Genomic DNA, 24,975 nt, shown 5'->3' on the forward strand with positions numbered 1-24,975 from the left:
AGCCTCGCCGAGAGAACCTCCCACTCTCTCCTCCCCCCGGTCACGGGGCACAGCCTTGTTCACGGAGCCAGCGAAACTGGGGCAACGGCTGTGCCCGGGGGAGCCGTCGGCAGCAAAGCTCCCAAGCCCTCGCTCTGCCGTTCCCGGCCAGAGAGGCGCTCTCTCCACGTCCCTTGGCCACACCAGCATCGCGGGGCCCGCCGGGGTAGGCCAGACACCGGGAGGAGCTTAGCGCCTTGGCGGGAGTTTCCCTGCGTGTTCTCAGGACATGTCTGGGCTGTGGGGACTAACCTGCCACTGGCCCCTGCTGGCTTGTGGGGCCTGGGCTAGGGGCTGCAGCCCAGCCTCTCTGACCATGTGAGGCGGGAGGGACAAGGAACACCCACGCCACCATTGAACAGCCCCTCAGCCCATCCTGGCTGGCACAGGCCAGCCACAGGCATCTACAGGGCCGGCCTTAAGATTTTGGGTGCCCTACGCAGCCCAAGCACCTGCATCCTCCATCTGCGTGAGGGGGACTGTGCTCGGGGCGAGGGGGGCGTGGACGGGGAGAAGGCAGACAGCAGCCCAGCCAGGTGGAGCTGTGGGCCAGCAGGTTGGGGGGGGGGGCAGAAGGTGGAGCAGGGGCACTGACTCAAAGGGCAGAGCAGTGCGTTGGCGGACTGGGTCCAATAAGGCTGGGAGGCAGAGCAGGGAGTGTGGGTAACAAAGGCAGAGCAGGGGCGACTGGAGACAGTACTGCCAGCAGCCAGGCTGACTCAAGGCAGACGCAGCACAGGGTACTACTAAATTTGGGGCACTACAGGTGCCCTACGCAGCTGGGCCTGGGTTTCTGAGTGCAGCGGAGACACACCCCGAGCGTCTCCCTGAGGCATTACAGCTTTCAAGTACCTCCAAGGCTGTTACAAGAAAGAGGGAGGAAAATTGGTCTCCTTGGCCTGTGAGGGTGGGACAAGGAGCAACGGGCTTCAACTGCAGCAAGGGAGGTTTAGGCTGGACATTAGGAAAAAGTTTCCAACTGTCAGGGTGGCTAAACACTGGAGTAAGTTGCCTAGGGAGGGTGTGGAATCTCCATCCCTGGAGATATTGAGGAGCAGGTGAGACGGACATTCAACAGGGATGGTGCAGACAGTCCTTGGTCCTGCCGTGAGGGCAGGCGGCTGGACACAATGACCTCTCGAGGTGCCTTCCAGTTCTATGATTCCACAGCACGCGGGGTTGGGGGGGAGAGAGTGAGTGAGTGAGTGAGTGTGTGTGGGGGTGGGAGGTGTCCCCAGGGTGCGAGATTGGGCCTGCAGGCCCCAGCCCACTCACCTTCAGGGAGGATCGCCCCCCCACGGTGGTCTGGACGACGATCTGCCCCTCCAGGCCCACGGCGAGGTTCGTGATGGTGGCTGGCAGGGAGCTCTCGCAGTGGGGTTTGATGGACTTCATGAACTGACCCCGGCGGATCGTGTGCACGATGATGGTGCCGTCCTGCCAGAACGACAACGCCTTTCAGCTGCGGCCGGGGCAACTGGGCGCTCTGCTCCCACTCACCACCACGGGCGCTGATCGCCTGACTCTCCTAGGCCTCCGAAAACCCCCAGCCTTATTCTCCACCGCCTGAGGCTGCCCACAAGCCGGGAGGACCAGGCAGATGAGCCGTTGCCCTTCCGTCTCATCTTTGCTGGGCAGGTTTCCAGTTCCTCTCTCCACAGCCCTGGTGAAGCCGGCCTGACAGACAGCTCAGGGTGCCCCCAAGTTCCGGAGGGAGCTTGGAGTGTCCCAGCCAAGCTGAGGGATGCTGGCCCCTCATCACCAGCTCAAGAACCATGAGCTCTAGGGCAGGGTGTCCCTCAGGCCCCTCTAAAGGTACAGTGGGCAGAGGTGACTTGAGTGACTGACATTCACCGCTCATTGCCCTCAGCCTAGTCAGTCGCCTTGGCTCGTCCCAGAACTGCTTCCGCCTGGGAAGGAAAGTCGGGCAGAAGATGGTTTCCTGCTTGTGGGACTCAGACCAGGTGAGGCCGGGAGTTCCTGGACAGAGAGTACAGCGGTGGTGCTGACAGACATGGACCTGCACTGATATGATGGAAACCATGGCAAGGCAGGGGGTGTGGCAGCCCCAGCCCCCTCATTCCTGCACCCCCGGGATCCTCTCCCCAGGAAGAGAGGTGAAAATGGCCAAGGGACCACCTGCCAAAGGAGAGATTTTTGCCTCGGTGGATAAAACCTCTTTCCCCCTCTTGCCTTTGCTAGAAAGAGCTCCAAAGCCAGGGCGACCACCCGCTTTCCTATGTGAACTCACCCACTGGGGGCGTGACAGGACAGTCTGGGACTGAACTGAACTAGAAATAATTAGCTGTGTGAGACTGACGGAGAAATAGGATAAACCTCCTGTTCCCACCCACTGAGATCAAAGCTGGGTTTGCACCCCCAGTTACCAACTCCCCATTTGCTCGCCTTGTATATCAGAGGTATCCTGGACAGTAAGATAAGGGTTGTCTTGGCATTCACTGTCAATGGCGATGCGAGAAGCAGAGAGACCGGGTGGGTCAGGTGAGCTCTTTTACAGGAGGAACAAGCTCCCTGAGAACCGGTCAACTCGCCAGAAGCTGGTGGGGGAGAGAACAGCCTTGATTGGACCGTGCCTCTCAAACAGCCGGGGACCCACCTGGCTCAAGAGCGCAGCCTAGCACTAGCCGGAAGCGCCGGGCACAGCCAGCAGGAAGGTACGGACACCGGAGTGCCTCCGCAGGAATCACAGAAAGGGCTTACGGATGGGCAAACGCCTGGTAAGCACGTGGTCTAACACTGAGCTGCTACCCTGAACCGACAGGGCAAGGGCTGAGGAAATGCGTTATCCAGCATCGCCACCTCCTGGCTGCTGACGGGAGCGTAAGGGAGAGTGCAGAAATGCAGCGCTTGGCTCAGCCAGCTGCTGAAATCAGAGGACGGCCTCGGCCAGGAGCCCTGCAACCAGAGCACGCTCTTCCCTCGCTGTACGAGCACAAGTGGCTCCCAGCTTCCTGCTCTTGGCGAAACCTCGTACGAGGGGCACTAAATTCCCAGTAAAAGTCTCAGGTTGGTTGCAAGTGCTCAGAACGCAGGCAAGGAGAGGCCGCATGCGGCCCTGCTTTGGAAAGGTGAGTGAACCGTGGGTTTGGGGGGGTTGGGGAGGGTTAAAGGCTGGGGGCGGTTTGGGGCCATAAGCAGGAGGGAGGGTTAAAACCTGGTGGTGGGTTGGATCCATGGGGCAGGCGGGTGGGGGCAGGCTGCGTTTGTGGGGAGCAGGGTTAGGCTCGTATTAGCCGGGGGAGTTCACCTGTCGAGTGAACAAAGGTAGGTACACGTGTCCCTCGTCTTAGCGAGTACTCGTAAGTAAAGTGCTCGTTTAACAAGGGATGGGTGTATACAAAACGGAGGGCGCCCTGGAGCTGACTCGACCCAGGAGGAAGCTGCTGAATTCCCTGCTGCGGTAGGGGGCAGGCTCCATGCTCCAGGGCACAGGAAGAGGGAAATTTCATTTCACAGACTGGATTTACAACTGTCGGTTGCTTGCTGAAGCATGCGCTCCCCAGGGAGACCTCCCATAGCCACAGCTCATCCGAAAGGAACTCGGATGAAGGACGGCTCGGCCCAGCTGACCAGCTGCGCTGTGACCAACGGGAGCCTTGAACTTCTGCACTAGACCAGCGGTTCCCAATCACACCCCCAAACCGTTCGTAGACACCCCTCCCCCTCCACAAGCCAATTCTAGCCACTTCATTAAAGGAAGAAAGAAACCGCAGCTAGATTTTCAGGCAGCAATTCCCATGATTATTGGAAGATATTTAATTTAAAAACAATCATTGATTGTAACTTGGCAATTTATTTAAAACTATTCTCTATGATCATTTTTATCTATCTTTTTTTTTCCACAGGTCCCCGCCCCTTGTGGACCCCCGGGAGTCTGCAGATGCCAGGTTGGGAACCACTGTTCTAGGGGAACTCTCCCCTTTGTAATCCAAGGCTCTGGCCGAAGGAAATCTGAACCACTCAGAAGCAATTGCTTTTGCTATTTTAAACCTGTTCCCTTTGCACCAAACCCTTCAAACAGCAGGGACTCCGAGGCACCTAGCGACTACCACATCCAATCTCCCGGGAGGAAACACCGTAGGGGTGAAATGGATTAAACCTGCAGCACATCAGGGTTCTGGATGTGGCCCATGAGATGTTTTGCTTACTGCTGCTCACTTGCCGGGTTGCCAGATTCCACTGGTTTCTGTCTGAGTATTGCTTTTCCTACTGGTACTGAACACATGGAGACACACATCTCCTAGAGCTGGAAGTGACCTCAGGAGGTCAAGCAGTCCAGTCCCCTGCCCTCATGGCAGGAGCAAATGCGATCCTGTTTTTTTTTTTTTTAAACCTATTTGCCCCAGATCCCTAAATGGCCCCCTCAAGGACTGAGCTCACAACCCTGGGGTGATCATGGCCATGCTCAAACCACTGAGCTCTCCCTCCCTCTATTGTTGATGCGACACACAGGGAAAACAAGGGTGTGCAACATGAAGTGCGTGTTGAATGCACACATTATTGTGAGAGGCATAAGAACGGCTATACTGGGTCAGACCAAAGGTCCATGTAGCCCAGTATCCTGTCTGCCAATAGTAGCCAGTGCCAGGTGCCCCAGAGGAGGTGAACCAAAGACAATGATCAAGCGATTTGTCTCCTGCCATCTATCTCCTGCCTTTGACAAAAGGCTAGGCTCCATACCTTACTCCTTGCTCATAGCCATCTATGGACCTAGCCTCCAAATAGTTATCAAGCTCTTTTTAAAACTCTGTTAGAGTCCTGGCCTTCACAGCCTCCTGTGGCAAGGAGTTCCACAGGTTGACTGTGCGCTGTGTGAAGACAAACTTTCTTTTATTAGTTTTGAACCTGCTACCCATTAATTTCATTTCGTGTCCTGTAGTTCTTATATTATGGGAACAAGTAAATAACTTTTCTGTATTCACTTTCTCCACACCATTCATGATTTTATATACCTCTATCATATCGCCCCTCAGTCTCCTCTTTTCTACACTGAAAAGTCCCAGTCTCTCTAGCCTCTCCTCACATGGGACCCATTCCAAACCCTTAATCATTTTAGTTGCCCTTTTCCAAACCTTTTCTAACACCAATATATCTTTTTTGAGGTGAGGAGACCACATCTGCACGCAGTACTCAAGATGTGGGCGTACCGTAGTTTTATGTAGGGGAAGTATGATATTCTTTGTCTTATTTTCTATCCCTTTTTTAATTATTCCTAACATCCTATTTGCTTTACTGACTGCCGCTGCACACTGTGTGGATGTTTTCAGAGAACTCCACTATAATTCCAAGATCCCTTTCCTGATCTGTTGTAGCTAAATTTGCCCCCATCATATTGCATGCATAATTAGGGTTATTTTTCCCAATGTGCATTACCTTACACTTACCCACATTAAAGTTCATTTGCCATTTTGCTGCCCAATCACTCAGTTTGCTGAGATCTTTTTGAAGTTCTTCACAGTCTGCTTTGGTTTTGACTATCCTGAAGAGTTTGGTGTCATCTGCAAACTTTGCCACCTCACTGTTTACCCCTTTCTCTAGATCATTGACGAATAAGTTGAACAGATTGGTCCCAGGACTGACCCCTGGGGAACGCCACTAGTTACCCCCTTCCATCAAAGCAGTTCACCTGCCACACCCTGCAAATTCTAGACAGGCCAGTGCAATCAGCAAAAGTGCCCTGTCCCAGGAGACTTGGTGAGGACCACCTTGCAGCCCACTGAGATGGAGGAGGGCCGCTCCTGTGGCTTACCCACCAGCCCACGGCTGCGTTAGCTGCTGAAGAAATGACGATCACAACAAAAAGGTCTTGGTGATCTGCGCCATTGCCAGGTGCAACCGCTGACCTTGTCTGAAGACAGCTGCTCGTGAGGCTGTATTGTGCAAGCTGGTCATACCAACAGCAGCTGCATGGTGCGAATTGCTGTGTAAATGAGTACGGTTCTGGATTGGTTACAAATGACTAAGTGTCCTGACTTCAGACAAGAAACCAGGGGCTTAAATTGCAGCAAGGGAGGTTCAGGCTGGACATTAGAAAAGCCTTTCCGTCAGGGTGGTTAAGCGCTGCAACGAATTGCCCGGGGAGGCTGTGGAATCTCTCTCTGTGGAGACGTTTCAGAGCAGGTTGGACTGGCAGCTGTCAGGGACCATCTAGATCGGTGGTTTCCAACTGGTGTGCTGCGAGCCCTGTCTAAGCGTGCCACAGACATTCATCGGCTTCCCCTCCCCCAGCTCTGTGCAGAGCTAAGGGACGGTGGGGGGAGAACTGATGAAATTTCACAGCGCAGGGACAACGGGTGCCAGCAGGGGACTCCAGCAGCAAGGCTGCCTGATTTCCAGCTGGCACCAGTCGTCAATTTCCCCTCCTAGAGGCTTTGCAAAAGGGAAATTGACGACTCGCCAGCTGGGATTCAGGCAAGCCTGCTGCTTGAGCCCCCAGCTGGTGCAGGGTCATCACTTCCCCCTCCTCCCTGCTGCGGCTCTGCAAAGACGGGGAGAGGGAAAACTGACCAACCCCAGCTCAAAGGGGCTGACAGGGAGGGGAACCTGCTCTCGCGCTGCCTCTTGCGCCGCAAGTCATGGAAATTTCCAGCCGTTCCTCCTGCCACGGAGGGCTGTCACACAAGGGGAAAAGCGGCTGTGCCATTGAACTGTGCGTGGCACTCATGAGTGCCAGGTTACTGAAAAGGTTGGGAATCACTGATCTAGCTGGTTAGCTGATGCCGTGGGGGCAGGTGACTGGACTCGATGACCTCTCCAGGTCCCTTCCAGTTCTGGTGCTCTCTGAGATACACAGCTCATGACAAGAACAGAGCTCAAGAGCCCAGCGCTCAGGAAGCAAAGGGTCCCTGGACTCGGCACGAAGGGGAAATCCGATAACAGCTCCGGCCTCTCCCGCCGTTCACAGCTCAGCGTGAAAATTCTCACCGGCCCCTCAGCAAACGTGTAACAATGAGGTTTTTTGTGCTTCCCCCTCCATGCCTCGTGACACAGCCTCACCTTTGACCCCGACACAGCCATGTCCAGCTCGGTGCTGATGGCGACGCATGTGACCTCGTCATCGTGGCCGTAGAGGACTTGGACTGGTTTGGGAGCCAGGCCGCTGGAAAACCCGCCCTGGAGAGAGACACCCAGGTGCGTGGGTCAGAGCCTTAGCCAGGCTATGCCCCCGCAGCCCCACCAACCTCAAGGGAGCTGCTCTCGTTTTGAGCGGCTGAGGAACTGGCAGAGGAAACAGATGATGAGCAGCTCCCTGAGGATCTCCAACTGTGACTCATCCAACTCTTCGGAGCCGGGGGGGAGCAGTATCCCTTCTGCCAGCCAATCAGTACCCAGTCAACCCGACGCGCACTGATCTCAATGCCCTGTGAAGGCGCGCCAGGGCAGCCTGCTCTCAGCAGCTCCTTCTAGCCCAGGAGCGAGACACACCCGGGATCGGGCCTCTCCGTCACGTGGGGAAGCCCCGGAAGGAAAGGCCCTGGAGCCGCGTAGTGGGGCCTGCCTGGCTGCAGCCGGTCTCTCCCTCACCTGCTGCAGGACCTGCCAGACCATGCAGGTGGTGTCCCGGGAGCCTGAAATGAGGTAGATTCCGCACAGGTCGAGTGCCAGGCAGGTGACCACGTCTGCAAGGAGGGGAGAGGAGATGCGACTGCTGTGAGGCTGACGCCAGCGCTCGGCCTGCCCGAATCCCGCCCTTCCCCGCGGGGGCTGGGAACTCGCACCCCCTTTGCTGGAGCTGCAGCACCTGAGAGGGGAGCTCTGGGGCAGGAGGGGAGTTACAGACAGCAGAGAGAGCTGCTACCGCTCATTTCAACCCCTCCTGGTGCTCTGGGCGGGCGTCTCCACCCCCAAAGCAATGGGGCTCTGCAGCGACAAGCCAGGTAGAGTCAGGGGGCCCCGAAACGTTTTGACTTGGCAGGACCCCCACTGGTGCCACCAGGGCGGATGAGCTGGGTGGGGGCTCTGCGCGAGGGTGCACCTGCACCAAGGGGAGGGGACTCAGGGCGGTGCCCAGCCGGCGATGTGAACCCCTCCAGCGCACACACCCCCGGCCGGAGGCCCATACCTATGTGGCGGGTGATGTGAGTGACGACCTTCCCTTTGCCCAGCGCTGTGACGTGCAGGCTGTTGTCCCAGTGTCCTGCGCTGAAGAGGAGCCTCCCGTCGGGGGAGACGGCCAGCGTCTTGGCGGACACCTCCACACCCGGGGCGAAGGGGCCGGAGAGGAAGCGCTGGGTCCTACATAACAACGTAACACGGAGACGTGCATCTTCTTGAGCTGGAAGGGACCTCGGAGGTCATCGAGTCCAGTCCCCACCCTCACAGCAGGACCAAGCACCCTCCCTTTTTCAATCTATTTGCCCCAGATCCTTAACTGGCTCCCTCAGGGATTGACCTCACAGCCCTGGGGGTCAGCAGGCCGGTGCCCAAACCACTGAGCTCGCCTGCCTGGCAGCGGAGACACGAGCGTGTGGAGTGTCCCCCCCAAGAGCCGCCTGCCCCAGGGGCTAGGGGGAGCGAGAGGCTGGAGGACTGAGGTCCCAGGCCAGCAAGCGCCGGCTGGCACAAGCCAGACGAGGGAGTGGCTCAGCAATACAGCCCTGTGTCCAGGAGCCAGGAGCCAGCAGCAACGCAGGTGGGGATGGAGCATGGAGAGAGCTGGCCAAGGGGCTGCAAGGGCCGGGGGGGAACAGGCCTGGCATGGCTGGGAGCCAGGGGGAGCAGGAGGACAGGGGGTCACGCTGAGCCAAGGGGGCTGTGGGAAGTGCGTGCCAGCCCTGCTGGGTCCACTTAAACCCAAGTAAGAAAAGCACTCAGGAACTCTGCACTGGGACCCAGCTCCTGCTGGGCTTTCCCAGGGCCCTGCCCGGCCTCCCGCCCAGAGCCAGACTCACTTTGGGGTGGCGACGGTGGGGTCTTTGGTGAAGCTGAAGTAGTTGGAGATGTTCTTGTCGTAGGGCAGCCAGCCGTGGGTCCCCAAGAGGCCGTTGGCGCTCACCGTGACCTAGGGAAGGAGAGGGGGGCTAGGGCCAGCAGCAGGGTGCCCACGGCTGCTGGGCACCCGGGTCACAGCCCAGCTCGCAGGAAGGCCACGGCTGGCCAGAACCTCACATTTACAATGGGTTCGAAAGGCGTCCCTGCCGCCCAGCCCGCTGGGGCACAGCGCCACCGAGGGCAGCCGCCTGCCCCTCCCTCCCTCCCTCCGTGGGGTGATTCTGGGGTATCAGAGCCAAACACCAACTGGGCCTGACCCTACCTAGCGCTCGGTGGGACAGGTCCGCTTCGCTTACCACTGAATAAGCCAGCGCCTTATCGAGTGCTCCTGGGGACAGCCTGAGCCCAGCACGGCCCTGGCCCAGCCTACGCGCTTCATCACGGGCTGCCGGAGGGAGCTTCTCCTGACCAGCTGGGCACAGAGGGCCGGGACCCAGGAGACCCAATGGCCAAGTCTGCCACTGATCCTCTGCATGGACTTAGACAAGCCCCTTCAATGGCTCTGAGCCCCAGGCCTGGGCACGGCCAATCAGCTGTCCTGAGCACACGAGGCTGGGAGGGTACATTGAACCTCCCTTCAGAGGTGCTCTGACTTGTGTCAGCTGGGGGGCTGAAGCCACACTCAACTGAGCCCCGAATTCACAGCCGCCGCGCCGTGCCCCCGAGGCGCTCACCAGCATGTCCGGGGAGCCCTGCGTGATGAAGGAATGGGCCTGGTTCTTGGGAACCACGGCCTGCACGAGCGGGACTCCATCGCTGATCCCCTGCAGGAGAGAGCAGAGAGCTTTGGCCTGGCAAGTACGTGCTGCTCTGGCCCCTAATAACGCCTCCCCCAGTTAACAGGTGCTAACGCCCGGCATCCTCGGAGCCTTTCCCGGAACCGAAAGAGGTCGCGCAAGGCGCTGTACAAAGCCACCGCACAGAGCCCCTGGCCAAAGAGCCAGGGAACTGCCTGTTCTCACCGGAACCCTCGTCGGCCCTCGCCCTGTATCGCCCCACTGTGGCCACACCCCACCCCACACACATGCCCTCCACCCACCATTTACCCCCCATGTGGGAGAATTCCCTCCCATGCTCTCCAGAGCAGCCCAGTGGCCAGCTGCACGCCGGGGGGCCGGCCCTTGGGGCCCAGTGGCCCGGGGACGGGGAGCTCACCTCGACGAAGAAGGACTTGAGCTGGTCGAGGTGCTCGAAGACATTGGGGGAGTACGTGTCGAACCGGGCCAGCCGCCGGGTGGCGTCCTCGGCCGAGAGGCGCGCAGGGTGAGGCTCCTGTCGGGAGAGGAGACGCCGGTGAGCTGGGGGAGGCTGGAGCCGTGCCCTGCAGGAGACGGCAGAGCCGGCTCCCGGGAAGAGAGGGGAAGCCGGGGCGAAAGGACCGAGGGGCACTAGACTCGAAGTGTGCAGGGGGCTCACCGCCCACCCCCCGGCACCGCCCCTCCGGCGCAGTACCTTCAGCAGCTGGCAGGGCGTCTGCCCGAAGTTGCTGATGATGCCTTCCAGGGCCTTCCGCTGCGTCTCGTCGGCGATGGCGTCCAGGTCCACAGCCCCTGGGCGAGAGCGGGAGGCGGCAGCGGGCATGAGCGGCCAGCGCAGGCCCGGGGACCTGCTCCCCAGCCCAAGCCTGGCTCAGCCCCCTTACCCTCGTAGGTGCAGTAATAGAAGACGTTGAGCGCCTCCACAGCGGCCGGGCCCCTCTGCTTGTACCCAAAGATGAGGTCGATCCACTCGTGGAGGTGGGCAGACACGTGCTCTGACTCCTGTCCGGGGAGAGGACAGGACCATTGGGAGCCACGAGCACCTGCCGGGCTGGGGAAGCCGCAATGGCTCTGGACCCCCTTGAAGAACCACCCTCCGCGCCTGGAGAGTGCACGAGCAGGCCCCTTACCAGAGCCTTCCGGTGCTTGCGGATGAAATCTTCCGGGGACGTGGCCCACCGGGGGAGCACCACGTTGTTCACCTTGTCGTTGGACATCTGCAGGCAGCCCAGGTCGAACCCTGAGGAACAGGACACAGCCGGACAGTCACCATCCCCCTCCACCACGGCCCACGGACACTGGGGTGGGTCAGCTCAAAGGCCCAGCCAGCCCTGAGACCCAAACCAGTCCATGCTGGGGGCTGCAGGGCAGGACGGCTTCCCTGGCAGCCTGATGCTGTAACAGAGGGGAGGGTGGGGAACCCTGAGGCCCCCGTTGGGTCATACGCCAGCCACAGAGGACACCAGCTCCCGGAAGGCCTCCTGGGGGTTTCTTCTATGGCTCAGCTCTGCCTAGAGCCCAGGACCGATGGGCACAGAGGGCACTCAGCCTGCACCAGCCCCTGTTGGCGTGGGCATTACCCCCGGAGAGAAGGGCTGGGAGGGCACCATCTGCCCATCACTCACTGCTAGGACCACGGGAGATCAACAGAAGTTGAGCCAGTCCCAGAAAGGATCCTGCCCCTCAAGGGAGACCCCCAGCAGGTGCCTGCCCCAGCAAGCGCCCCTCCCCCAGATCTTGACCCCCGGTGCTCCGGCCCAGTGCTGGGTGCCCCTGAAGCTCCCGTTACCGTTCTGGTTCTCTAGGAAGTCTGTGAAGTAGAAGAACTCGGGGATCAGCTCCTTCACGTCCACCGGGTTCTCCATGCGCACCTGCCACGCCGCCGGCACTGAGTGGAACTGGCGGTCCGAGCAGTCAAACCTGCCGGCAGGAGACCGAGGGTTGGCACTGGAATCGGGGCGGCACGCCGCAGAACCAGCACCCGGACTCAGCTCCACTATTGACTGCCCAGCAAGTCGGGTCTGGGCTGCAGCACCGGAGCCGTAAGGCGGGGTCGGGCCTGGCTGTCCTGGCTCAGCACCTGCCCAGCACCGAGCACAATGGACATGGATCTCGGGGGGCGCTAGGCAGGACAGCGTCACAGCTAATCCCAGGGAGCTCTTCCTGCCTCCCAGTCAACTCCCAGGGTTACCGTCGGGCCTGAAGAAATCGGCAATGCCAAACCCCTGCCTTGCTAGCTGAACACCCCGGCCCTGGGAGTTGCCCAGCCCCAGCAGGATACGGGCCGGCCAAGCCCTCTACCTGATTTACCGACGCAGAGGCCAGGCCCAGGATCGGCCCCAGGATAACGAGTATCAGCTAGTGGTCCCGTCGGCCTGTCACAGAGGTGCCAGCCCCACTGTGCAGCTGGGGAAACTGGGGCCCGGTGTGGAGAAGTGACTCACCCAAGGTCCCTGGCAGGCAGAGGAGTAAAACCCTGCTGTCTGGAGCTCCCAGATGAGGACTAGCCACTAAGCCTCAGGCCCTTGCTCAGACACACAGCAGGGAGGGCAGAGCACTGGCTGGTATAAGGAGCCACAAGCAGGGCTCCCTGGGAGCGAGCTCTGGAACTGTGGATTGACTCATGAGGGGCGGGGGGGGATGCCGCGTTAGCGGGGCCCGGCCAGCCCGGCTCACCGGCCGCTCTGCAGCTGGACGTGCAGCGTGGTGAAGGGCTCGGTCCGGATGAGGTAGTGCATGACTCCTGCGGCGTTGGAGTAGTGTGTGCCGTAGTGGAATTTGTCGATCATGCCCGTGGGGTCCTCGAAGCTCTCGTACCTGGGCGCAGCCGGGGAGGGGAAGAAACAGGGCCAATGAGCCACAGAGTGGGCGGGGCGGGGGAAACCCAGAGGCGAGGCAGGGGCAGCTTGGAACACAGCCCCTGCCTCGGGCGGGCCGGTTCACGACACGAGCTGCAAGAGCTGGTGTGACTGCAGCAGGAAGAGACGACCGGCGCCCCAGCGGCTTGGCCTTCTGACCAGCACACCTCTCCCGCGACAGCAGTCCCGGGGCGGGGCCTAGGGTCAGCTCCAGTCTTCTCTTCCTGATGCAATCGCGGACCGTGGCCCTGCTGTGACAGCTCCAAGGGACCAGAGCTCAAGCTGCCACCCTGGCTGAAGTGGCAGCCCCTGCCTGGGCCCCTCTTGGCACAAGCCGATGGCTCCCCCTCCACAACGGGTGTGACCCACGGCCTCTCGGCGCAGGCTGCCCTTGGGGGCGCTCCTTACAGGCAGGTTTGACCAGGGAGCTGCTCCCTGCTGAGGACTAAATCCGCCACCAGACAGGAACAGGCTCTGGCCCCATAGCCCTTGAGCCAGTTGCTCCCACCAACGCCCCCAGGGACTGATGCTCAGCCACATGGAGATGGGAGGCACCAGTGACCTGCCAGCCACGCCCGACTCCCGGCCCCTGCAGCCCACCACGCTGGAGTAGGACTACCACGTCCGGGGCAGGCTGCCGGCTCGCTCCAGCTGCTGCGACCCTCCGATCTCAGCCCCTGGGTCCCAGCCCACCTCCCGGCCAAGGGGCCGGGGCACCCGCTCACTTCTCCTTCACGTCCTGCGCGTGTCTCTCATTGGCCACCCCGATGGGCTTGGAGAGATCCCGAAACGCGGTTGGGTTGCTCAGGTCCAGCGTCTCAGAGACGTAGTCCTGCAGGATCCAAGGGAACTGCGCAGGAGAGCGGCCGGTCAGAGGGCTGCAGGGCCCTCAGAGCCCAGCTCTGCCCAGGGGCAGACGCACAATGGGGCAGCGCTAGCGAGAACGGCGGTGCTGCTGGGGTGGGGGGGGGTGGGGCGGCTGGTTCCAAGGGACTTCCAGATTCAGGGACAGCCATTCCCGAGCCCCCAGGAGAACTCCGGAGACGGTCACTGGGCTCTGCATCGCGAGGGGGGAGGCCGGGCTGCTCTAATGCCCTCCTCTCCTGCAGGAGCGTACAGCCCCTAGCGCAAAGACCCCCCCTCCTGGCTGGCCGGCCTGTAGGCGCCAGCCCCACTCTCCCAGCAAGCCCTGTAGCTGGATAGCTGAGCCACAGGGCTCCGACGGGACCAAAGGACAGCGGTGCTGTCAGCCATGGCTGGCCCCAGAGCGAGGGGGGGTCCAGCTCTGCACCCTGAAGAGGCGGGGCCAATGGCAGCCAAGCATTAGCACTGCCTGGCCTGTATCACTTCCCCCTCACCCCGTTGGCTGTGCAGGTTGGCACTGCCGTGACAGCTCAAAGGGGCTTGGAGCTCAGGCTGCTGCCACGGCCGACATAGCAGGGCTGGAGTGCCGGACCCCAGGCAACTGCCCCCTAGGCCCTCCCCACACGGAGACGTGGATGGGGCTCAGCAGCACACGCGGGTGCTGGAGACGGCTGCGAGAGCCCGTCGTTACCACCTCTGCCAGTCCCCTCCCAGCGTCCCTGCAAGGGGATGGGTGGCCTGGTAACGCCCGTCGCCAGCGCTGGACTGGGGCCGAGGTGCACGGCGCGCTGCCAGCCCAGGGAGGGAGCGTGGGGAACGGGCGACAGCCCTGGAAGGGAACTAAGGGCGACAGAGGGGACCCTTGTGCCCCTGGCTAGCGGGGAGGCGTCCGGCCGAGTTTGGGCCCCCCCGGCTGCCTGTGTCGGGGCGCAGGGGGGCTGGGCTGCTCACCACGGGGTACTGGGACAGGTCATTGTAGGTGCGCCCTGCGATAGTGTTCAGCTGCATCAGGTACTCGAAGTTGGAGATCTCCCGGTAGACCCATTTCTGAACGAGAGACGCCGGCGCTGAACCAGGCTGCAGAGTCGGCGGGGTGGGGGCGCCGTGACGGGGGCGCTGCTGGGGTGGGCTGGGGAGGGCAGGGCTGGCGAGCACGTGTGCCGGGGAGGGGCGTGGGCTTCGCCATGCGGTGGTGGGGGAGGACCCTCCTGGGGAGCAGCAGAAACCCGGCCTGCGCCTCTAACCAGCGAGGGCGGGAAGCCCTGAGCAGGGAGCCTCACCCACGGATCCCCGCCAGCGGGGGAAGCCACGTGGGCAGCCGGCCAGACCTAAGCTCCCCTCTGGCTAGCCAGCCCTCCTGGCCCCAGTGCTGGTAGCTGTACCAGGCCCCACGTGGAGTGAGATGGGTGCTGTGCTCGCCTTAGGGAACCTCAGGAGCATGACCCAGGTGGGCACAGCTGCTGGTTTCTGCTGCGGAGGACCAGGGCTGGGATGGAGGCGGGGCCATGGCAGGGTGAGCGGCTGGGGGAATTTTGCCCAGTGCTCCCTGGCTGCTCAGAGACACTGGGGGGCACGCGCCACTCTGGAAGAGGAGGAGGAGGGAGAAAGATGCTAATGGCACCTGAGTGAGTCCTGAGGCCTTCAGCAGCTCCTGGGGCGAACGGCTGCCAAAGTAGATCTGGTTGGGTGGGCGCAGGCCCAGAATGCAGGAGTACACCTTATTTCTAACCTGCAGGGACACAACAAGGCACCTGAAGCATCCTGGGGCGCCCAGGTCCAGCGCCCATCCTGCCCCAGTCTCGGCTTTGTGCTGCTACGGTGCCTCAGCCCAGGCACCTCACAGCTCTTGGCCCAGGGCGGGTCTGGTTCCATTTTACAGGCGGGAAAACTGAGGCACAGAGGGGCTGAGACTTGCCCCATGCAGACACCAGAAGCTGACAGAATCCAGCTCTCCTATGCCCTGCTCTAGCAGCTGGCAGCCCCTCCGCGAGGGCTGGCCTGCCCTGCTGCTGGGGGTGGTAGGGGCTGGGGCAGCCCTGGCTGCCTGTTATGGGCAACCCATGTGAAAGAGACAATCCAGGGCCAGACCCCCCTGCCCTGGGGTAAATCAGCAATGAAATCAAGCTTCCCATGCTGATTTACACCAACTAAAAGATCTGGCCCTAAATCTTAACAAGGCTGGGTGCTGGGTCCCCGAGTGGGACGGCCAGGAGAGACATGCGAAGCCAGAGGGCTGGGTAAGCTCAGAAGGAAGGGCCAGCTCTGATGGTGAGGGGGTGCTCACAGGGAAGCAGTGCCAGGAGCTAGCTGTGCCAAGGGCTGGGGCAGGATCAGGTCCATAGAACCAGAGAATCCCAGGGCTGGAAAGGACCTCTGGGGGTCATCGAGTCCAGCCCCCTGTTTCAAGCAGGATCAACCCCACTAAATCATCCCAGCAAGAACCTTGTCAAGCCAGGACTTAAAAACCTCGAGGGATGGAGAATCCCCCACCTCTCTGGGCAACGCATTCCAGTGCTTCACCACCTGCCTGGGGAAGTAGTTTTTCCTAATAGCCAACCTACTCCTCTCTTTCTGTAACTTCAGACCATTGCTCCTCGTTCTGCCATCTGACACCACTGAGAACACTTTCTCACCCTCCTCTTTAGAGCTCCCCTGCAGGAAGCTGCAGGCTGCTATTAAATCACCCCTCAGTCTTCTCTTCTGTAAACTAAACAAGCCCAAATCCCTCAGCCTCTCCTCATAGGTCTTGTGCTCCAGCCCTTTAATCATTTTTGTTGCCCTCCGCTGAACCTGCTCCAGCACATCCACATCCTTTTTATACTGGGCGGCCCAAAACTGGACACAATATTCCAGATGTGGCCTCACCGGTGCCGAACAGAGGGGAACAACCACTTCTCTAGATCTGCTCAAAATGCTCCTCGTAATGCACCCTAGTATGCTGTTAGCCTTCCTGGCCACAAGGGCACACTGTTTACTCATATCCAGCCTTTCATCCACCATAACCCCTTGGTCCCTTTCCACCGTACTGCTGCTGAGCCAGTCGGTCCCCAGCCTGTAACAACACTTGGGATTCTCCCATCCCAAGTGCAGGACTCCGCACTTCTCCTTGGTGACCCAGAGAGCCGGGCCTTTGCCCTCCACGGTGATGCAGGTGCTTGAGAAGGGCACGTGAGCGCCACTGGGACGGAGCAGGTGAGATGCAGCTGTGGGATCCAGCGTCCCGCTGGCAGGCAGGAAGAAGCAGAATGCTGCCAACCTCACAGCTAGTTCCCTGGCAGCGAGTGATCACCAGAAATGCTAATGGCACTTGGGAAATGACTTCATTGCAGATTTACACTGGGGCAGGGGGGTCTGGCCCCTGGATCGTCTCTTTCACATGGGTTGCCCATTGCCCCAGCCCCCAGCTGCAGGGCAGGCCAGACCTCACGGAGGGGCCTGCCAGCTGCTAGAGCAGGGCACAGGAGAGCTGGATTCTGTCAGCTTCTGGTGTCTGCCCAGGGCAAGTCTCGGCCCCTCCATGCCTCGGTTTTCCCATCTGTAAAATAGGAATGTGCCCACCAGAGGTGGCTCCCCAGCTTCCTCTGGACACGTGCAGCCTCCCCTGTCACAGCACCAAACCCCGTCCTGGCTGAGCACCGCCTGCTTGAGCAGCTCTGTGCAAAAGCCCATCACGCTGGGTCAGGTCTCTCAAGCAGCGAGCCTCGACTCGATTCCCCCACCCCGATCGAAGCCCTCCGGGGACACAGGTCACCACAGTGCGATTCCTCAGAGGGCAAAACGCCAGAGCCTTGGGGCTCGACAATGACCACACGCGGCCAGGATCTCCCAGAATCTCCACCATCGGGCCACAAGACCAGTGCCCCGAGGCCGTGCTGGGTGCTGCCTCCGGCGCCGACGCTCAGGGAAAGGCACCAAGTGGGGACGCTCTGGGGCGGGGGAGCAGCCCTGGTCTAGGGAAGCGGGTGGGAGCGGGACAAACCTTCTTCTTGAAATTGAGGAAGTAGTTGGCCTGGTCAATGAAGAAGAACTCCAGCGCCGAGCGGCGGAGGTTGTAGCGGCGGAGGTGCAGTTCCCGGAGCTGGGACAGGGGGCGCTTGAAGTCATAGCCGATTCCTGGGGAAAAGGAGCCCAGGTGTCATAACCCCTCCTGGACCCCGCCCTGACCCCAGCCCCGGGCCCATCCCAGCCAGGAGCGTCACGCCAGAGCAGACTTCCAGACCCCAGGCAGCATCCGGGCCTCACCCGCTGCCTGCCGGCGCACCCCAGCTCTGAGCTCAGTTCGCCCCCAGGCCGAGCCAGCCCCGAAGGCGCTCAGCTACCTTCCTCGGTCTCCTCCTTCTCGCTGCTGCCGTCGTAGAAGTAGATGTGCCGCGTGGTGACCTCCAGCCGGCCCTGGATCACAGCCACGATGGTGATGAGCTCGCAGTCCTCAGAGATCACCAGCTTCTCCCTCTGGCTCGGCTCCTTGGGCTCCGCCCTGCAATGCAGTGGGGGCGGGCGACGCTACCGCATTGTGAGATGAACATGCGAAACGGGGAGGGATAGCTCAGGGGTTTGAGCGTTGGCCTGCTAAACCCAGGGTTGGGAGCTCAGTCCTTGAGGAGGCCACTTAGGGATTGGGGCAAATAGATGTCAGGGATGGTGCCTGGTCCTGCCCAGAGGGCAGGGGACTGGACTAGATGACCTCCCAAGGGGGGGTTGGGGAGAGAGAGAGAGAGAGTGTGTGTGTGTCCTCAACATGATTCCAACCACCGTTCTTTGTTGGCACCAAATCTTGTGCCAACTGTAGAGCGACCATGTCTCCCTATCCTATCTCAAACACGGGCTGGGGGGCAGGGGGCTCCCCAGCTGCCCCACGCCTCGGGGAGCCAGAAAGAAAGCCGCAGCATGGCCTGTGCTCCTGCTGGGACCTGGGCAGCAGCTGTGCGGGTGGGAAGGAGGCGGCAGCGGTGGTGGGCTCCTTCCGGCTTCCCCGAGTCTCAGGGAAGCGAGAAAGAGCTTCAGCCTTTCCAGGGCTCCCTACTGGCTGCCTCTTCCTGGGGCTGGGGAGCACACGCTCACCTACGGGACAATTAGCCCCTTTCCAGAAACAAGTCAGGACGCCTTTTTGGCGCCTGAAATACGGGACAGACGGTCACCCCAGCCAAGCGAGGCGTCTCCTGGAAGCCGGCGAGCCGCTCACTCTATTCACATGGCTCACGCACACGGCTCGCTTTTATGGCTGAAGCTACAAGGATTGGCGCTGTGCTTGTGTTGGAAATTTGGAAGGCCTGGGAGGCCTCAACAGGAGGCCTTGCAGCCTATGGTGGAAGGGCCCCATGCCGAGTGAAGCCAGACTTGGCAATCGGCCTTCTCTGGTTCCCGTCAACGGCTGAGGAATTTGGCTGTGAAGACGCCAGCCAGAGGACAGGTGCCGGGTGACTGCCTGGAAAAGCAGATGGCAGGTGACCTGCCCCCCATGAGAGCCTCCATCTCAGCCGTGCTTCCACCCAGGGAGGACAATGGCATTCCCGCCACATGGGCAAGGGTATAACCGGCCCCTGAGGTCACCTCCAGCTCATCACTTCAGGAGCATCTGCTATAAACATGGGCCCAGAAGCACCACCCAACACACAGACCCACCCAGGCCTGGCCGGGAGACACTCACTGACTGTCCAGGAACTCCAGGTCTTCCTCGGCCAACTGGTCATCCTCCAGCTCGCTCACTTTCGCCTCCTTGGCCACGGCCAGCGGCAGCGGCTCTGCGGGGCTGTGTGAATGATCCGCGCCTGGAAGGGGCACAGTCTGAACCGGAGAAGCCCAGCTGAGCGGGGCCGCGGGTCTCGCCTAGGTTTGAGCTCTGCACGCGCAGGTGGGTTCTGCTCCACCCCCTCCTGCACCACGAGGCACCTCGCCACCCACTTGCTGCCCGCTGGGGTGGGGCGCTGTCCCTCCTGTGACATCCAGCCTCCTACCGCCTGGGCAAGGAGCCAGGGGGCTTTTAGCTCACGTGATGGGAGCTCGTAGGGCCCTGGTCCCAGCCTGCCTGCCGCCACTCACCCAGGTTGTCCCGAAGCGCACTAGCCTCCGCGTGGGGGTCGAAGTTGTAGTTGGGAACCAGCTTGAGCCGCATTCGAGAGTAGGTCTCGGCACTCGACAGCTTCCAGTGGATCTCCGGGGGGTTCCTGGAGGACAGACATCAGTGAGCCTCAAGCTGCTCAAAGCTGGGAACTGAGAGCAGCTGCCATCACCACCAGCGCGTGTACGTTTTCCACCCATGGGCGGAATAAATTTTGTTCTGTGCACTGAGGCAGGTGTGAATGTGCACCACCCATAGACACACAGGCTGCCAGCTGTGGGTGCTGTGCTAATCTGCTGGGCGGCCGCCCATGTGCTCAGCTTCCAGGGAACCCCGGCCACCATGGGGGAATGCAGCTGGGCGCACGGAACTGCCATGCCCGTGCCAGCCTGGGGTTGAGAGACGCTGGCTGACAGAGCCCCACTTGCCACAGAGGCTACCAGGACTCTTGGCTGAGCACAGGACCTGCCGGGCTGGAGCCCGTTCACTGCTGAGAACAGCCACGGGGGGTCGCTGCTCACCCCAGGGTGCCTTGTGCCGGTGACGGGGTGGGGGCAGCATGAGAAAAGCCAGGTACATGGACGGGGAGGGGACAGGCCATGCAGGACGGCCAGGAACACACACCTCCTGGTTCCAGCTGGGGTGGTGTGGCTTTGCCACAGCAGGCAGGAGGGGACAAACAGCTGGGCTCCCTTGGCTAGTTCAGCACATCAGGCACCTGGGCGGGGTGCAGCCGCAGGGCCATTGGCGGGGGGGCACAGAGCAGCCCCCCCCAGCATCTCAGGCATGGGACCCTGGGTAACTCCCTGCCCCTTTCCAGCTCAGCCCCCTCCCTGACCAACTGGGTTGGGGCTCACCAGAGGCAGGGTGCGGTAGCGGCAGAGGGTCAGCTCACGCCCCCCAAATCCTCACACAGAGCGAGCGGGAGGGGCCAGCAGGAGGGGGTCCCCTGTGGCTGCTGCCACCCAGCGCTGCTGCACCCGGCCCCGGGTCATCCTCCCCCGTCCCATCCCTAGGACAGCTGGAGCGGCTGCCACGGGGCCCCCAAAAGCACAGGGCCCAGGGCGGCCGCCCCAGCTCATCCTGTGGCCGGAACGGCCCAGTGCAGCAGGACACGGTCCTGGGCTGTGCAGCGCCTGCCGGTGGCGGAAACCGCACCCCGGCGGGCGAGGGCTGCAGCAGTGGGATTCCCAGGGGAGCAACGCTGCTCAACCCCAGCAGCTGCAACCCAGCTGCCCCGCGCTGGCCAAGCTGGAGGCAGAACCGTCCCCCGCCCAGCCCCTGACCGGTCAGCCCAGGCGGAGCGTGGCGAGGTCAGCAGGCGGCGCAGGGCCTTCCACTGCTTGAGGACGCCGCTGTGGTGGTTGTTGAGCTGCTTCAGGACGTTCCCGTGCCGGATGTGCTCGTACTTGGAACGTTTCATCACCGGCTCCAGGATCAGCTCCTAGAGGGGGTTGAGAATGAGGCCAGGCCGGAGGGGCGCGAGCAAAGGCGGGCGGGTTCCCCAGGAGGAGACGCTGCCCTGGAGCCTGCAGGGCGTGGCTGGAAGAGGCGCTGAAGGAATCCCACTGCGGGGGGGACGCTCGGCCCGGCTGTTTCTGCGGCGCGGACCGGCCGAGCCTGGGGGGGTTCGAAGGGCGGAGCGCATGTACCTGGAACCGCCTCTTGCTCTGCTCTTTCTCCCGCTCCCGGCGCAGGGAGCTGCTCATCAAGGCATCGTAGCAGGAGTTCCAGAAACTGGACATGTGGTCGTGGCTCTTGGCGAACGTGTCTATTTCGAACTGCGCCATCATGGGCTGCACCTGCTCGGGGAAAGCAGCGGAGAGAGCCCTTGAGTGGCTGGAACAGAGGCCGGCCGGCGCGGCAAGTGACAGGACTCTATGCACATGCCAGAGCCAGCGGCACCCCAAGGCCCAGCCGGGGACAGAGCCCCCCTTATGCCCAGCTCTAACCACTAGTCCATACTCCCTCCCCCTGCAGCAATCAACAGGGCTCCCTCCCCCAGCCCCCATGGCACCCCAAGGCCCAGCTGGGGACAGAGCCCCCCTTATGCCCAGCTCTAACCACTAGTCCGTACTCCCTCCCCCTGCAGCAATCAACAGTGCCCCCCCCAGCCCCTGTGGCACAAGGGGCCCTCTCCCAGTGCCACCCACATGCTTCTCGATGAAGGCCTGCCACTCAGGGCCATTGCAGAAGAGCTGGAAGTCCTCGTAGAAGGTGGGGCTGCCATTGGTGGGGGGCAGTGAAGGCAGGAGGCGCTGCAGCTGCAGCGCTTCGTAGCACTGGTCCAGCAGCGTGCGGATGATGGGCAGCAGCCAGGAGAAGGTCTCCGACTTGGGGTGCAGGGCGCGGCTCAGGGGGCTCGCCAGCTTGCCCAGCAGGTAGCAGGCCTCCTCCGCCTTCGGGGCCGAGGCCGTCTGCAGCAGGCTGTGGAGCTTGACGTAGGCCAGCGAGTGCAGCTGCAGGGATGGTGGCGGGGGAAGAGGCTTGTGACACTCCCAGGGTGGCCCCAGTCTGGGTGGCTCTTGTGGTTCTGAGCCCCACTCCCATCCAACCCTCCCCCCTTCCCTGCCCCCCCCCCAGCTCCACGGCCAGCTGACACAACCCCCCCCGCCCTCCAGAGCCTGGCCCCTCCCCGCAGGGAGAAGGGGAGCTCTCGGGGCGCCCCTGCCGGCTCACCTGCGCCTCCTCCAGCGCGCTGTACCCGAGCAGGATGCGCAGGCCGATCTGTGCCATCTCCTTCAGGTCCGAGGTGCCGTTGGCCAGGTGGTGCCACACGGCCAGTTTGTCCAGCAGGCTGTTCACGCCCTCGTAGATCTGTCGCCACAGGAAGGACAGTGACCCCTCCCTGCCAGGGCGCCTACCGAGCTCGCCCCCCTGTGCCAAGTGAGGCGTCTGCCGGAAGCCGGCGACTCGCTGACTCGGTCTGGGCTGCTCGTGTGCCGGTACCGTTTTTATATGGGGCGTGATAGGCTGGGGACCGACTGGCTCAGCAGCAGTACGATGGAAAGAGACCCAGGGGTTATGGTGGGTGAAAGGCTGGATACGAGTAAACACTGTGCCCTTGTGGCCAGGAAGGCTGACGGCATCCTAGGGTGCACTAGGAGGAGCATTTTGAGCAGATCTAGAGAAGTGGTTGTTCCCCTCTATTCGGCACTGGTGAGGCCACATCTGGAATATTGTGTCCAGTTTTGGGCCCCCCAGTATAAAAAGGATGTGGATTTGCTGGAGCAGGTTCAGCGAAGGGCAACAAAAATGATGAAGGGTCTGGAGCACAAGACCTATGAGGAGAGGCTGAGGGATTTGGGCTTGTTTAGTTTACAGAAGAGAAGACTGAGGGGTGATTTAATAGCAGCCTGCAGCTTCCTGAAGGGGAGCTCTGCAGAGGAGGGTGAGAAACTCTTAGTGGTGACAGATGGCAGAACAAGAAGCAACGGTCTGACGTTACAGAGGGAGAGGAGTAGGTTGGATATGAGGAAAAACTACTTCCCCAGGCGGGTGGTGAAGCACTGGAATGCGTTGCCTAGAGAGGTGGGGGATTCTCCATCCCTAGAGGTGTTTAAGTCCCGGCTTAACAAAGCCCTGGCTGGGATGACTTAGTTGGGGTTGGTCCTGCTTTGGGCAGGGGGCCAGACTCGATGACGTCCTGAGGTCCCTTCCAGCCTTGGGATTCTATGATTCTGTTACAAGTACGTTGACATTTTTAGCTTCTGGGAGACCACGAGAGGAGGTGTGGCAAGGTACTGAGAGGGGATTCCTCGCCAGGTGAGAGAGTGCTTCATTCCACCTCCCATCTGAGGGCCTTGGCTGTGGACATGTAGCCCAGAAGACTGCCAAAAAAGGCCACAGACAGGTGACCTGCTGATGGGACTTGGCTCTGTTTTGGAGGATCTTTCACACGGGGGCCGGGGGGGCGGGCAATGGATTTCCCTCCACACAGGCGGGGAAGAAAGGGGACCCTGAAGTTCCCACATCTTGTCTTCACTCCAGTTTATCCCTTCAGGAGCATCTCTGCTAGGAACTGAGCCCGGAAGGATTGCTGACCCGTCCCGAGAAAGGAGGCCCTCCAGAGCCGGTGACGGCAGCAGGTACTTCACTCCCTGCTGCAAGCCTGCATCAAGAACTCGGTGACCGGTGTATGCAATTTGGTCGCTTTAACAATCTCCCTCTCGCCCTGTTCTTCCTTCCTTTTCATCAATTAACTCTGAGATGTCAAGTTCTCACGGATGGGCCCAGGGAGCTGTTCTGGGTAAGGTGGAAGACACACATTGACCTGGGCAGGTGGCTGGTCCTTCAGGACCGGAAGAACCTGTTCCGATTTGGTGCGACTGGGTTACCTAACCTCTCAGCTGCATGAGGAGGATACTGGTGGTGGCACAGGGCTGAGGGAGTTGCTGGTGTGACTTCTGGCTGGCCAGGGCGGTGACAGAGGTGCCCTGGGTGACTGGTTTGGCGCCTTACAGTGGAGGACCCCAGCCTTGGGCGGTAAGAAGCCCTGTTTTAAGCCAGCTGCTCTGGTTTGGCTCTCAGCAGTGCCTGGAGAAAGCTCCTATATTACACCCTCCCAGCCCCGGGCTTTGCTTCCCCGGCCGGAGGGAGGGAAGCACGAGCCACTGGAGGAGCTCCCCGCAAAGCGGGGACCCCAAAGGATGGCATCCAATGAAGCGGCTTCCCATGACAGGAGGGAGAGAGACAGACCCACTGCTCTGCCGCGGCAGCTCCTGTGCATGTGTTAAGGAGCCCTTGTGTGCCAGCCCCACGCTACCCTGGCCACCGAGCGGCTGCCCCGCAGCCCACCCAGGCGCCAGCACGCACCTTCTCGCTCCACAGGGCCTGGTTGTTGTGCCCCTCGGAGAAGAGAAAGTCCTGGAGGAGCCGCAGCAGCTTGAGCGCGTTCTGGGTGAGGCTGGGCAGGGCAGCCGGGGCCGACTCCTTGAGGTCCGTGAAGGCCGACTCCAGCATCATCTCCAGGAGGCTGCGGAAGAGACGGGGAAAAGCAGGCGTCTGATGGGCAGCCAGAGTAGACCACTTGCCTTCCCGCGCCTCTCCAGCTGGGGGCTCCAGGTATCCCCATCCGCAGCAGCTGGCTGGGGGTCCGTCATTCAGCCGCTCTCTGCTCGGGGCCTGCGTGACCCCCATGAACACACTATCTGAGCACTACCCAATCCTCCCCCGGCTGTGAGGCAGGATGGTGCTGTTATCCCCACTTCACAGACAGGAAACTGGGGCATGGGGCCGCTAAGGGACATGCCCAAGGCCTGCCGGGTTAGCAGTGGCAGAGGTGGGCCTTAACCCCACATTTCAAGCCCCAGGCTGGCAAACCAGCTACGCTGGACAGGTGCCTGAGACCCCATTTCTCTGCCAAGCACAGGCCTCCAGGGAGCGA

The 24,975-nt window shown here is 61.3% G+C and overlaps 1 protein-coding gene across 4 annotated transcripts in view; it reads right to left on the reverse strand.

Annotated features, from left to right (window-relative positions):
• The window catches only part of NBEAL2 (neurobeachin like 2), a 197,528-nt gene that overhangs the window by 7,466 nt on the left and 165,087 nt on the right, over nt 1-24,975 (reverse strand). For all 4 annotated transcript variants that reach the window (XR_012644109.1, XM_074985256.1, XM_074985259.1 and 1 more), the window contains exons 29-52: nt 24,405-24,564; nt 22,269-22,406; nt 21,743-22,048; nt 21,242-21,391; nt 20,876-21,033; nt 19,571-19,695; nt 19,179-19,299; nt 17,851-18,008; nt 17,511-17,644; nt 15,153-15,260; nt 14,483-14,578; nt 13,393-13,517; nt 12,486-12,626; nt 11,599-11,729; nt 10,940-11,049; nt 10,694-10,811; nt 10,504-10,601; nt 10,207-10,323; nt 9,726-9,815; nt 8,952-9,061; nt 8,123-8,295; nt 7,585-7,679; nt 7,057-7,173; nt 1,315-1,476 (exon numbers count right to left, since the gene is read on the reverse strand). Coding sequence is in view for 3 of the 4 variants with exons in the window: in XM_074985256.1 (XP_074841357.1) it covers nt 1,315-1,476; nt 7,057-7,173; nt 7,585-7,679; nt 8,123-8,295; nt 8,952-9,061; nt 9,726-9,815; nt 10,207-10,323; nt 10,504-10,601; nt 10,694-10,811; nt 10,940-11,049; nt 11,599-11,729; nt 12,486-12,626; nt 13,393-13,517; nt 14,483-14,578; nt 15,153-15,260; nt 17,511-17,644; nt 17,851-18,008; nt 19,179-19,299; nt 19,571-19,695; nt 20,876-21,033; nt 21,242-21,391; nt 21,743-22,048; nt 22,269-22,406; nt 24,405-24,564 (3,241 nt within the window). In the remaining variant the exon portion in view is untranslated. The remainder of the gene's footprint in view (nt 1-1,314; nt 1,477-7,056; nt 7,174-7,584; nt 7,680-8,122; nt 8,296-8,951; nt 9,062-9,725; nt 9,816-10,206; nt 10,324-10,503; nt 10,602-10,693; nt 10,812-10,939; nt 11,050-11,598; nt 11,730-12,485; nt 12,627-13,392; nt 13,518-14,482; nt 14,579-15,152; nt 15,261-17,510; nt 17,645-17,850; nt 18,009-19,178; nt 19,300-19,570; nt 19,696-20,875; nt 21,034-21,241; nt 21,392-21,742; nt 22,049-22,268; nt 22,407-24,404; nt 24,565-24,975) is intronic.

The sequence above is a fragment of the Carettochelys insculpta genome, chromosome 2 (genome assembly GCF_033958435.1).
Source record: "Carettochelys insculpta isolate YL-2023 chromosome 2, ASM3395843v1, whole genome shotgun sequence".
Lineage (NCBI taxonomy): Eukaryota > Metazoa > Chordata > Testudines > Carettochelyidae > Carettochelys > Carettochelys insculpta.